Source organism: Oncorhynchus masou, chromosome 14, assembly GCF_036934945.1.
Source record: "Oncorhynchus masou masou isolate Uvic2021 chromosome 14, UVic_Omas_1.1, whole genome shotgun sequence".
Lineage (NCBI taxonomy): Eukaryota > Metazoa > Chordata > Actinopteri > Salmoniformes > Salmonidae > Oncorhynchus > Oncorhynchus masou.
Genome location: NC_088225.1, coordinates 1,975,152 through 1,989,412, shown reverse-complemented (window position 1 = coordinate 1,989,412; position 14,261 = coordinate 1,975,152). Strand labels below are relative to the sequence as shown.

The window sequence follows — 14,261 nt, the reverse complement described above, 5'->3', positions numbered from 1 at the left end:
TGGAGACATGTGACATGTCCTTGGGGCTAGCTAATAGATAGATGGATGATGTTTTTACTGACCGACTGATTTGTTTATATGTGAAGGCTTTGTATTTATTTATTATAACACTATTAAATTACATAATATATGCATCTATTATCATATAGTTTTTTTCCATTAATTTATATATTCAGGCATCAATTTATTCATCCATTCAGTCTCATGCATTCATTTGTTTATAGGCAATCTACAGTTAAATTAAACACCATAGTGGTCACTAAACCACTATTCTGGTAAATGAGGGATGTGGGTGGAGAAAAGTAACCGCTGTCAGAGAGCTATTGATTCAAGTAATGAACATCCAAGAGATCAACATTATAGTTTCAAATACATTTTCAAGCTATACAGTGTTTGTTTAGATGTGTATTGTTTCAAACAATGTAATAAAAAGTACATTTGGGATTCTGTTGAGGTAAGACAAGTGAACTGAGCTCATTGAGCATTTAAAAGTTATATATTCTCCAAGAGTCAGTAGGTAGCCTGTGTATCATTCATTTAAAAGTCCTAAATTAAATGGAGCATTCGCAGAAATTGCCCCTTTAACTAAGCATATCCAAGACGATGAAAAATAGTGTTATTAGGAATTAGGTATTTTTCTACTAAACACACGACAATGTTATCAGAACACATTATCACATTGGTTTATTTAGTCTCTCGTAAGTAATAAATAGTCAAATGGTAATGTTAGCCTGATTATTCAGATACAGACGTCATCAAATGCTGGATGATTTCTATTTAATCATCAGTTATTATCAACAGTTTCATTCGAATGTTTCGACATGAATGGGATTAAAGACAGAAGATGCAAACAGAACGAGATCAATATTAAATCATCATCTCTCACTCCTTCTGTCACATACACACGCACGAACGCGTGTCACATAGAGTGAGAAACACACAAACATGCTAATAGCAGGTTTGTGATTAACAAACAAACATTGTAGTAGGTCTTCCCTTAGTTCATAAAAGTGCTGTTAGATAAATATTGGTGTTTATAAAGACATAAAGAGGCCTACGGTACGCAAGGTTTAGGGGTCTCTCTCTCTCTCTCTCTCTCCCTCTACTTCTCGTTTGAGCCGATGAGTTCATTTTTATAACCTACTTAAGACAATGTTCCTCCTATGAAGGAAACTGATGAGAGGGAAGTGAAAAGAGAAATCCGGTCTTGCGGTTCACTTGGAAAAAATTTCCCACATTAATTTCATTTCAACTCTTAATTTAGCGAGACACCCTTTCACTTTGTGTACATCCTCTCAATCCACACTATTTAAATTAATCCGCAAATATGGGATCAGAACACAAACCTCATTCTGACTGGAGGAAATTTGCAATATACTGGCAGCAGGTGAGTCAACAACATGCTATCATTTGATCATTGCTTCAGGCTTCAATTAATTAATTATTTTCAGGACTATATTCAACTAACAATGACCATCTGCTGCAGATCATCTAACTACCATAAGAATGGCAATTCAGACTATCACTTGGATGAGCGCCTTCCTCTGCCTCGCGCAAGTTTTCTCGATGCCCATGCCTTGCCAGCTTCAACGACATCTTGTGGGAACAACCTACATTCTACTGAGAGACATGGTACATTTTTTAAATTACTTTTGTTTTGAGATGTATTATCCAACTATGTTTAACTGAATAGCTCAACGTGAAAAACGTGTTTTCTCCTTCTTTCAGGGGGGCCATTTTCCTCTGGAGTGCCTGCAGGAGAATGTCTTCATGGCATTCCCAGCCACCGCATTTGCAACTGCCGGCGCGCCACAGGTAATGGCAAGCGAGCATATTCAAGTGTTCTCCACAGCATGAAAGAGTATTTGCAACCGTTAGGATTAGAAAGTAGAACACTTTAAACTGCCATTTATGTTATTTGAAATTATTGTTGCTGTCCGTTTCAGTTGAGCAGCAGTGGTGCTAAGGCTGTTTATGAGACATTGAAGAACATCGACACATTGTTCGGAACTGACGAACTGCCGACAATGTGGGACCAACAGAAGTTGGAGTATTTTCAGAACATTATCTACCGTCAGATTGAAGAGAGCGAGTGTGTGAGTACCTACCTAGGCCAATACAGATAGCTTAACTGTTTAAGTGTGTTATGATGACATTTGAATTATTTTATTCTTGTGTCAGATGATGGGGAGTGTGGATACACGTGATTAACTAGTCAGGGCAAAGATGCTGAAAACCTTAGGGACATCGCGGCTGTCATAAAATAAAAAGTAGGGTACAAGCAAATACACTATAATAGATGAATTTTAATTATTATTCATCGCCTGCCTCTTTCTTCCTTTCTGGCAGATGAGCAGTGTGGATACAAGTGATTATCCCATCAGGGCAGAGGGCCTGAAGACATACTTTGGGAACATTGCAGCAGTTTTAAAAGAAAAGGTAGGATATAGGTTGAAAACAAATAGACACATTGTTTTGATAATATCTCTACATAGGATAATATTACCCTACATTGCCCTAACAATTTATTTTTATTTTCACAGAATTTCAGTTACTGCGCCTGGGAAGTGGTTCGAAAAGAACTCCTGTACACCCTAGAATTCATTCTGAAACACACCTCTGACAGCCTTCTGTGGTCCAACAGAACATGAATTTGAACTTGCAGATCTTTTTTACTAATGTGTTTTACAATTGTGCTTGATTTTTAAAGCCTTCTATTCTACAATCATGCAATGTGCAATGTCAAACAGCAATATTATACATGTATTTATTTATTTATTTATCAAGGTTATTTATTGATGTAGGCCTACTTATATATTTATTTATTTATCAAGGTTATTTATTGATGTAGGCCTACTTATATATATATGTATTTATTTATCAAGGTTATTTATTGATGTTGGCCTATTTATGAATCTATTTATCTATTTGAAAATCGTGCCTTTTGTTGCTCTTCATCAAATTTTAAGTTAATATAATAAAAAATACTTTTAAATATTGGTAATCTGAGTGCTCATTCTGTATCCAAGTCCAAGGTGTGATTTTATGTAGTTGTTTTCTATTTCACCTTTATTTAACCAGGTAGGCCAGTTGAGAACAAGTTATCATTTACAACTGCGACACTGCCAAGATAAAGCAAAGCAGTGCGACAAAAACAACAACACAGAGTTACACATAAACAAACGTACAGTCAATAACACAATAGAAAAATCTATGTGTAGTGTGTGCAAATGTAGAAGAGTATGGAAGATAAGGCAATAAACAGGCCATAGAGGCAAAAAAAATTACAATTTAGCATTAACAATGGAGTGATAGACGTGCAGATGATGATGTGCAGGTAGAGATACTGGGGTGCAAAAGAGCAAGAGGTTAAGTAATAATATGGGGATGAGGTAGTTTGGTTTGCTATTTACAGATTGGCTGTGTACAGCTACAGTCATCGGTAAGCTGCTCTGCCAGCTGATGCTGAAAGTTAGAGAGGGAGACATGTGTCTCCAGCTTCAGTGATTTTTGCAATTCATTCCAGTCATTGGCAGTAGAGAACTGGAAGGAATGGCGGCCAAAGCAAATGTTGGCTTTGGGGATGACCAGTGAGATATACCTGCATATACCTGCTGGAGGGCGTGCTCAGGGTGGGTGTTGCTATGGTGACCAGTGAGCTGGCGTAAGGCGGGACTTTACCGAGCAAAAACGTATAGATAACCTTTAGCCAGTGGGTTTGGCAACGAATATGTAGTGAGGGCCAGCCAACGAGAGCATGCATGTCGCAGTGGTGGGTAGTATATGGGGCTTTGGTGATAGACTGTGATAGACTATATCCAGTTTGCTAAGTAGAGTGTAGGAGGATATTCAGTAAATGACATCGCCGAAGTCAAGGATTGGTAGGATAGTCAGTTTTACGAGGGTATGTTTGGTGGCATGGGTGATGGAGGCTTTGTTGTGAAGTAGGACGCCAATTCTAGATTTAATTTTGGGTTGGAGATGCTTAGTGTGAGTCTGGAAGGAGAGTTTACAGGCTAACCAGACACCTAGGTTTTTGTAGTTGTTTCACATATTCTAAGTCAAAACCGTCCAGAGTCGTGTTGCTATTAATGCAAGAGGGTGCGGCAGCAATCGATGGAAGAGCATGCACTTAGTTTTACTAGCAATTAAAAGCAGTTGGAGGCCACGGAAGGAGTGTTGTATGGCGTTGAAGCTCGTTTGGAAGTTTGTTAGCACAGTGTCCAAAGAAGGGCTAGATGTCTACAGAATGGTGTCGTCTGCATAGAGGTGGATCAGAGAATCATCAGCAGCAAGAGCTACATCGTTAATATATTCATCGAAAAGAGTCAGCCCGAGAGTTGAACCTTGTGGCACCCCCATAGCGGACATTAAGATTTGTATTAAACATGCTCAGGACATATGCACGGATGGCAGTACAATTAGTCCTATAGCCTACTTTTTAAATTTAATTTAATTTTACTAGGCAACTCAGTTAAGAACAAATTCTTATTTAGAATGACGGCCGAGGAACAGTGGGTGAACTGCCTGTTCAGGGGCAGAACGACAGATGTGTACCTTGTCAGCTCGGGGGTTAGAATTTGCAACCTTCCAGTTGCTAGTCCAACGCTCTAACCACTAGGCTACCCTGCCGCCCCATAAAGGAAAGCCATTAAAACAAGTCAAATGTATCTTCTCAAAATGTAGATATATTCAAATGCCTTTTTTCAATTAAGTGTGTTTTATCACTGGACAGGGCTGGCCTGTTTTCGACAGGGCTGGCCTGTTTTGAACAGTGTACTTTGAGCACCTTCCGTTCCAATCATGGAGAAACTATTACATTATTAGAATTGCTAATTCTGAGGTTCCAACCCATCTATGAAATTGTGTTCCACAATCAATAACGTATTTGATGTAATATTCGCTGAATAGAATACAAAGGTGCACAGTATATTCTGTTATCATGAAATGCATTGCTCCAATGTAATTCTTTGCATAGACATGTATGAAAACTGTTCACTATCTTTACGTTTTTCATGATTAATTTCACAATAGCATAATTAAGAATCACCCGTTGAAAATTTGAGCTTATCAAGGGAATTATTCAACCTTCTTCACAGTGTTTTCCCTGTACACCAAGTCAGAACCGAAGGATTAAAAAACGGGGCATATAAGCAGACAATGAGCGATCTAAAAATATTCAATGGTAACTTGTCTTACTCAAGAAAGCAAAAAAAGAGACCATGTTTGTATGCAGCTTTATTAACTCAATCATTATTGTTGTTTTTCTACATTGTTTACAAACTGATATGTGAAACTTATTGATGCCAAAATAACAAGTAAAACAGGCAGCAACAAAACAAATGTACATTTTCTGCTGTTACGGCTAATCTTTTTGTTGTTGTAGTTAAATATATGGGGCTCAAAACAGGTGGGGTACGATTGGAAAACCGGTCGCCACTGGGTGGGTCCAATATCAAATGCTCTCGAATAGAGGCTACATTAATCTGAGCAAATTCTAAATCACCACAAATAGGATGCATTTCGCTGCCTCAAATCACATATGAAACTGGGAACTTCCAAGTGCCTTTGTGGTGTCATGGGACACCTTGGCAGCGCACCTGCTGTGGTTGAGTTGAGTGAAGACATAAAATACATATATATATATATTATATGCTCTCCATGAACACAGCGCATGCGCGTGGGAGATAATGCGAGTGGAGGTTCGCGACAACCTGGTGCAGTTCAAGAAATTCCTCAACATCAGAGTCAAGCCATGAGGAAGAAGAGGTCTGTTGGAAAAACAAATATTCATCATTGGAGACGTGACATGTTTCTGATCCCGGCTAATAGATTGACAGCTGATATATTTACTTACTGAATGATTTATTTATAAACATGGTTTACTGATGTTTATATGGGAAGGCTTTAAAGTTATTCCTTTGTAATAAAATCAAATAATTATTCTCTCATAATTTTTATTAATTCGTTTATATATTCAGTCATTCATCCTTTCATTCTTTCATGCATTCATTTGTTTATAGGCTGACTTTTTAAAAGGAGCAGTCTGCTATTCAAACAACACCAAAACGGTCAATGAACCACTATTTTTCTCAATAGCTGAGGATTGGGGTTGGAGAAAAGTAATCATTGTCAAATAACTAAGGATGAAAGGAATGTCCATCCAGGAGATTAACGTTATGGGCTAGTTTGAACTACATTTGGAAGCTGTACCGTGTTTAACCTAAATCAAATCAAATCAAATTTTATTTGTCACATTCACATGGTTAGCAGATGTTAATGCGAGTGTAGCGAAATGCTTGTGCTTCTAGTTCCGACAATGCAGTAATAACCAACAAGTAATCTAACTTATCATTCCTATACTACTGTCTTATACACAGTGTAAGGGGATAAAGAATATGTACATAAGGATATATGAATGAGTGATGGTACAGAGCAGCATAGGCAAGATACAGTAGATGGTATCGAGTACAGTATATACATATGAGATGAGTATGTAAACAAAGTGGCATAGTTAAAGTGGCTAGTGATACATGTATTACATAAGGATGCAGTCGATGATATAGAGTACAGTATATACGTATTGTCACGGTTCATGAATCCACTGCCTCCCCTCTGCTCTTCTCTCTCTCTCTCTCTCTCTCTCTCTCTCTCTCTCTCTCTCTCTCTCTCTCTCTCTCTCTCCCGTGTTTGTGTGGGCGTGGTTCCCAATCTCGGCCTGATTGTCTGCGCCAGCTGGAACCACTTATCTTCCCTTTATATGTTCTGTAACCAGTGTTTCTTGTTGTCAGATCGTTGTTTCTTCCCTGAGGTTGTGTCGTGTGTCCGTGCTCTTCTCTCGCCGCCCTTGTGTGGATTATCTGCTGTGCTCCTTCCTACCCATCCGGACACACTCCCCTGGATTTCTCAGCACGCTATCATCGGAAGATGCGCCCGAGTCCCTGGGTCGGATTCCGTCTGAGTACAGTCTGTCTGTCCTGTTGCTGCTGTAAACTGTATTCATTAAACCATCGTTGCTTGCATCTTGCATCCGCCTCTGTATTGTCACACGTATGCATATGAGATGAATAATGTAGGGTAAGTAACATTATATAAGGTAGCATTGTTAGTGGCTAGTGATATATTTACATAATTTCCCATCAATTCCCATTATTAAAGTGGCTGGAGTTGAGTCTGTGTCAGTGTGTTGGCAGCAGCCACTCAATGTTAGTGGTGGCTGTTTAACAGTCTGATGGCCTTGAGATAGAAGCTGTTTTTCAGTCTCTCGGTCCCAGCTTTGATGCACCTGTACTGACCTCGCATTCTGGATGATAGCGGGGTGAACAGGCAGTGGCTCGGGTGGTTGATGTCCTTGATGATCTTTATGGCCTTCCTGTAACATCGGGTGGTGTAGGTGTCCTGGAGGGCAGGTAGTTTGCCCCCGGTGATGCGTTGTGCAGACCTCACTACCCTCTGGAGAGACTTACGGTTGAGGGCGGAGCAGTTGCCGTACCAGGCGGTGATACAGCCCGCCAGGATGCTCTCGATTGTGCATCTGTAGATGTTTGTGAGTGCTTTTGGTGACATGCCGAATTTCTTCAGCCTCCTGAGGTTGAAGAGGCGCTGCTGCACCTTCTTCACGATGGACCAATTCAGTTTGTCTGTGATGTGTATGCCGAGGAACTTAAAACTTGCTACTCTCTCCACTACTGTTCCATCGATGTGGATAGGGGGGTGTTCCCTCTGCTGTTTCCTGAAGTCCACAATCATCTCCTTAGTTTTGTTGACGTAGAGTGTGAGGTTATTTTCCTGACACCACACTCCGAGGGCCCTCACCTCCTCCCTGTAGGCCGTCTCGTCGTTGTTGGTAATCAAGCCTACCACTGTTGTGTCGTCCGCAAACTTGATGATTGAGTTGGAGGCGTGCGTGGCCACGCAGTCGTGGGTGAACAGGGAGTACAGGAGAGGGCTCAGAACGCACCCTTGTGGGGCCCCAGTGTTGAGGATCAGCGGGGAGGAGATGTTGTTACCTACCCTCACCACCTGGGGGCGGCCCGTCAGGAAGTCCAGTACCCAGTTGCACAGGGCGGGGTCGAGACCCAGGGTCTCGAGCTTGATGACGAGCTTGGATGGTACTATGGTGTTGAATGCCGAGCTGTAGTCGATGAACAGCATTCTCACATAGGTATTCCTCTTGTCCAGATGGGTTTGTGCAGTGTGGTTGAGATTGCATCGTCTGTGGACCTATTTGGGCGGTAAGCAAATTGGAGTGGGTCTAGGGTGTCAGGTAGGGTGGAGGTGATATGGTCCTTGACTAGTCTCTCAAAGCACTTCATGATGACGGAAGTGAATGCTACGGGGTGGTAGTCGTTTAGCTCAGTTACCTTAGCTTTCTTGGGAACAGGAACAATGGTGGCCCTCTTGAAGCATGTGGGAACAGCAGACTGGTATAGGGATTGATTGAATATGTCCGTAAACACACCAGCCAGCTGGTCTGCGCATGCTCTGAGGGCGCGGCTGGGGATGCCGTCTGGGCCTGCAGCCTTGCGAGGGTTAACACGTTTAAATGTTTTACTCACCTCGGCTGAAGTGAAGGAGAGACCGCATGTTTCCGTTGCAGGCCGTGTCAGTGGCACTGTATTGTCCTCAAAGCGGGCAAAAAAGTTATTTAGTCTGCCTGGGAGCAAGACATGCTGGTCCGTGACTGGGCTGGATTTCTTCCTGTAGTCCGTGATTGACTGTAGACCCTGCCACATGCCTCTTGTGTCTGAGCCGTTGAATTGAGATTCTACTTTGTCTCTGTATTGACGCTTAGCTTGTTTGATAGCCTTACAGAGGCAATAGCTGCACTGTTTGTATTCAGTCATGTTAGCAGACACCTTGCCCTGATTAAAAGCAGTGGTTTTACCTACGTGTTTTACCTACGATAATGTTATCACAACACATTGGTAAATTGGTTTATTCTTGCAGGCCTGCTAGTCTCTCCGAACGAAGGAAAATTAAAATATTCATGCTAGCCTTTAAATGGTTGAGTATCTACCTGACTCTGTTCTGTTCTGCTTCTACACGGTAGCATCTGAACTGTGCATGTGTACGCAATTCATGCACTAGTGCACTATTTTTGATCCTGTCCACTATTTGATGTGTACAATTTGATGCTCAATATATCTCATTATTAGACCTCAATATATTTGATTTTATTATAGGACGTTTTATATAACCAATGCCTTCACTCTCTGTACCACAATGTTTCATTTGTGGATACTATTCCAATACAGTTCACTTTTTTGATATTGATATGACTTCATTTCAGGGTGGACAATTTCCAGTTCTGTTTCCGTAAAGAAAAGTCGAGAGCATGTTTCCAGAGCATGTTTACAAGAACACACAGGTAAGATACTGAAGTGTATCATGTAGCAAGATTTGGATAGAATAAACTAGAGGTTGGTGGTTGCATTAGAGTCTTTGGAATATATGGCCCAATAATTTAATAGCCTGACTCCGTTCACATGCAACAAAGAAACACTGAACCTGTTCAAAAACAGATGACCTTGTTAAGTTAAGAAATTGGAGGGATGCCTAAGTATGATCCCTCATGTTGTAGCCTAAATTATATTTGGGGGCAGACAATAATTAGCATAGGTCATTATTTTGTGATTTAATCTAAGCTATATTTTTTTCTGTACTTTTCTTAAGACGGAACTAATTCACTCACAACCATTTTATATTGTCTTCAGGTCGGGTGTGGTGTTGGGGCATCCTCTGGAGATGGAGGGTCAGTGACTTCAGGCAAAGGGTCTCTGAAAACGTATTTCAACAAGCTGAACACAATCTTGAAACAGAAGGTTTCCAATATCAAATGCCCTCGAAAATAGGCTAAATTAATCAGAGGAAAAGTTCTAGATCACAAAACATCGGAGGAATTTCGCTGAAACTTGGAACTTCCAAGCGCCGTTTTTTGTGTGTCGTCGGATGCGTTGGCGCAGCACCTGTTGTGGTTGAGTTGACTGAAAAAATGCATGTCTTGTATGCGCTCCAAGAACACAGCGTATGAGCAGGTGAGATCGTGGGAGAGGAGCTTCGCTACAAACTGGTGCAGTTTTAAAAATTCCTTGACACCATGGTCAAGCTGTGACGAAGTCGACAACAGTGTGAAACGGTGAGGAAGAAGCGATTTGATGGACAACCTCATCGTCATTGGAGACATGTGACATGTCCTTGAGGCTGGCTAACAGATAGATGGATGATATTTTTACTGACTGACTGATTTATTTATATGTGAAGGCTTTGTAATAAATTTTTATAACACTATCAATTGACAAAATATACGCATCTATTATCTTTTTTTTCATTCATTTATATATTCAGTCATTCATTTATTCATCCATTCAGGCTTTCATGCATTTAGTTGTTTATAGGCAATCTACAGTTAAATTAAACACCATAGTGGTCACTCAACCACTATTCTGGTAAATGAGGGATGTGGGTCGAGAAAAGTAACCGCTGTCAGAGAGCTATTGATTCAAGTAATGAACATCCAAGAGATCAACATTATAGTTTCAAATACATTTTCAAGCTATACAGTGTTTGTTTAGATGTGTATTGTTTCAAACAATGTAATAAAAAGTACATTTGGGATTCTGTTGAGGTAAGACCAGTGAACTGAGCTCATTGAGCATTTAAAAGTTATATATTCTCCAAGAGTTAATAGGTAGCCTGTGTATCATTCATTTAAAAGTCCTAAATTAAATGTAGCATTCGCAGAAATTGCCCCTTTAACTAAGCATATCCAAGACGAAGAAAAATAGTGTTATTAGGAATTAGGTATTTTTCTACTAAACCCACGACAATGTTATCAGAACACATTAGCACATTGGTTTATTTAGTCTCTCGTAAGTAATAAATAGTCAAATGGTAATGTTAGTCTGATTATTAAGATACAGACGTCATCAAATGCTGGATGATTTCTATTTAATCATCAGTTATTATCAACAGTTTCATTCGAATGTATCGACATGAATGGGATTAGAGACAGAAGATGCAAACAGAACGAGATCAATATTAAATCATCATCTCTCACTCCCTCTGTCACATACACACGCACGAACGCGTGTCACATAGAGTGAGAAACACACAAACATGCTAATAATAGGTTTGTGATTAACAAACAAACATTGTAGTAGGCCTTCCCTTAGTTCATAAAAGTGCTATTAGTTAAATACTGGTGTTTATAAAGACATAAAGAGGTCTACTGCACGCATTGTAAAGTTAAGGGGTCTATTATCTCTCTCTCTCTCTCTCTCTCTCTCTCTCTCTCGCCTATGAGTTCTTTTTTTTAACCTACTTAGAAAAATGTTCCTCCTATGAAGGAAAACTCGAAACACGATGAGAGGGAAGTGTAGCACAAGAAAAGAGAAATCCGTTCTTGCGGTTCACGAAGCAAAACTTTCCCAAATTCATTCATTTCAACTCTTAATTTAGCGAGACACCCTTTCACTTTTTGTACATCCATTCAATACTCACTATTTAAGATAATCCGCAGATATGGGATCAGAACACAAACCAAATTCTGACTGGAGGAAATTTGCAATATACTGGCAACAGGTAATTCAACAACATGCTATCATTTGATCATTGCTTCAGGCTTCAATTCATTAATTATTATCAGGACTATATTCAACTAACAATGACCATCTGTTGCAGATCATCTAACTACCATAAGAATGGCAATTCAGACTATCACTTGGATGAGCGCCTTCCTCTGCCTCGCGCAAGTTTTCTCGATGCCCATGCCTTGCCAGCTACAACGACATCTTGTGGGAACAACCTACATTCTACTGAGAGACATGGTAGATTTTATCAATTACTTTTGACTTGAGATGTATTATCCAACTATGTTTAACTGAATAGCTCAACGTGAAAAACGTGTTTTCTCCTTCTTTCAGGGGGGCCATTTTCCTCTGGAGTGCCTGCAGGAGAATGTCTTCATGGCATTCCCAGCCACCGCATTTGCAACTGCCGGCGCGCCACAGGTAATGGCAAGCGAGCATATTCAAGTGTTCTTCACAGCATGAAAGTGTATTTGCAACCGTTAGGATTAGAAAGTAGAAAACTTTAAACTGCCATTTATGTTATTTGAAATGATTGTTGTTGTCCGTTTCAGTTGAGCAGCAGTGGTGCTAAAGCTGTTTATGAGACATTGAAGAACATCGACACATTGTTCGGAACTGACGAACTGCCGACAATGTGGGACCAACAGAAGTTGGAGTATTTTCAGAACATTATCTACCGTCAGATTGAAGAGAGCGAGTGTGTGAGTACCTACCTAGGCCAATACAGATAGCTTAACTGTTTAAGTGTGTTATGATGACATTTGAATTATTTTATTCTTGTGTCAGATGATGGGGAGTGTGGATACACGTGATTATCTAGTCAGGGCAAAGATGCTGAAAACTTACTTTAGGGACATCGCGGCTGTCATAAAATAAAAAGTAGGGTACAAGCAAATACACTATAATGGATGAATTTTAATTATTATTCATCGCCTGTCTCTTTCTTCCTTTCTGGCAGATGAGCAGTGTGGATACAAGTGATTATCCCATCAGGGCAGAGGGCCTGAAGACATACTTTGGGAACATTGCAGCAGTTTTAAAAGAAAAGGTAGGATATAGGTTGAAAACAAATAGACACATTGTTTTGATAATATCTCTACATAGGATAATATTACCCTACATTGCCCTAACAATTTATTTTTATTTTCACAGAATTTCAGTTACTGCGCCTGGGAAGTGGTTCGAAAAGAACTCCTGTACACCCTAGAATTCATTCTGAAACACACCTCTGACAGCCTTCTGTGGTCCAACAGAACATGAATTTGAACTTGCAGATCTTTTTTACTAATGTGTTTTACAATTGTGCTTAATTTTTAAAGTCTTCTATTCTACAATCATGCAATGTGCAATGTCAAACAGCAATATTATACATGTATTTATTTATTTATTTATTTATTTATCAAGGTTATTTATTGATGTAGGCCTACTTATATATATATTTATTTATTTATCAAGGTTATTTATTGATGTTGGCCTATTTATAAATCTATTTATCTATTTGAAAATCGTGCCTTTTGTTGCTCTTCATCAAATAAAATAAAAAATACTTTTAAATATTGGTAATCTGAGTGCTCATTCTGTATCCAAGTCCAAGGTGTGATTTTATGTAGTTATTTTCTATTTCACCTTTATTTAACCAGGAAGGCCAGTTGAGAACAAGTTATCATTTACAACTGCGACACTGCCAAGATAAAGCAAAGCAGTGCGACAAAAACAACAACACAGAGTTACACATAAACAAACGTACAGTCAATAACACAATAGAAAAATCTATGTGCAGTGTGTGCAAATGTAGAAGAGTATGGAAGATAAGGCAATAAACAGGCCATAGAGGCGAAAAAATTACAATTTAGCATTAACAATGGAGTGATAGACGTGCAGATGATGATGTGCAAGTAGAGATACTGGGGTGCAAAAGAGCAAGAGGTTAAGTAATAATATGGGGATGAGGTAGTTTGGTTTGCTATTTACAGATTGGCTGTGTACAGCTACAGTGATCGGTAAGCTGCTCTGCCAGCTGATGCTGAAAGTTAGAGAGGGAGACATGTGTCTCCAGCTTCAGTGATTTTTGCAATTCATTCCAGTCATTGGCAGTAGAGAACTGGAAGGAATGGCGGCCAAAGCAAATGTTGGCTTTGGGGATGACCAGTGAAATATACCTGCATATACCTGCTGGAGGGCGTGCTCAGGGTGGGTGTTGCTATGGTGACCAGTGAGCTGGCGTAAGGCGGGACTTTACCGAGCAAAAACGTATAGATAACCTTTAGCCAGTGGGTTTGGCAACGAATATGTAGTGAGGGCCAGCCAGCCAACTGCATGTCGCAGTGGTGGGTAGTATATGGGGCTTTGGTGACAAAACGGATGGCGCTGTGATAGACTACATCCAGTTTGCTAAGTAGAGTGTAGGAGGATATTCAGTAAATGACATCGCCGAAGTCAAGGATTGGTAGGATAGTCAGTTTTACGAGGGTATGTTTGGTGGCATGGGTGATGGAGGCTTTGTTGTGAAGTAGGACGCCGATTCTAGATTTAATTTTGGGTTGGAGATGCTTAGTGTGAGTCTGGAAGGAGAGTTTACAGGCTAACCAGACACCTAGGTTTTTGTAGTTGTTTCACATATTCTAAGTCAAAACCGTCCAGAGTCGTGTTGCTATTAATGCAAGAGGGTGC

The 14,261-nt window shown here is 40.0% G+C and overlaps 2 protein-coding genes and 1 long non-coding RNA gene across 3 annotated transcripts; all 3 read left to right on the top strand.

Annotated features, from left to right (window-relative positions):
• The first annotated feature begins 1,506 nt into the window (after positions 1-1,506).
• LOC135553657 (interferon beta-like) lies at positions 1,507-2,686 on the top strand. The gene is made up of 5 exons (XM_064985611.1): positions 1,507-1,632; positions 1,729-1,815; positions 1,947-2,096; positions 2,350-2,439; positions 2,544-2,686. Exons 1-5 carry the CDS (start codon positions 1,507-1,509, stop codon positions 2,649-2,651), a joined length of 561 nt encoding a protein of 186 aa, XP_064841683.1. The 3' UTR covers positions 2,652-2,686.
• A 3,961-nt stretch (positions 2,687-6,647) lies between these two features.
• On the top strand, positions 6,648-10,701 carry LOC135553656 (uncharacterized). Its single transcript, XR_010457611.1, has 3 exons — positions 6,648-7,077; positions 9,293-9,370; positions 9,717-10,701. It is a non-coding gene; the product is annotated as an uncharacterized LOC135553656 (long non-coding RNA).
• A 594-nt stretch (positions 10,702-11,295) lies between these two features.
• On the top strand, positions 11,296-12,878 carry LOC135553655 (interferon beta-like). Its single transcript, XM_064985610.1, has 5 exons — positions 11,296-11,828; positions 11,925-12,011; positions 12,143-12,292; positions 12,550-12,639; positions 12,744-12,878. The coding sequence occupies exons 1-5, from the start codon at positions 11,703-11,705 to the stop codon at positions 12,849-12,851; spliced, it is 561 nt and encodes a 186-aa protein (XP_064841682.1). The 5' UTR covers positions 11,296-11,702; the 3' UTR covers positions 12,852-12,878.
• Positions 12,879-14,261: the final 1,383 nt, after the last annotated feature.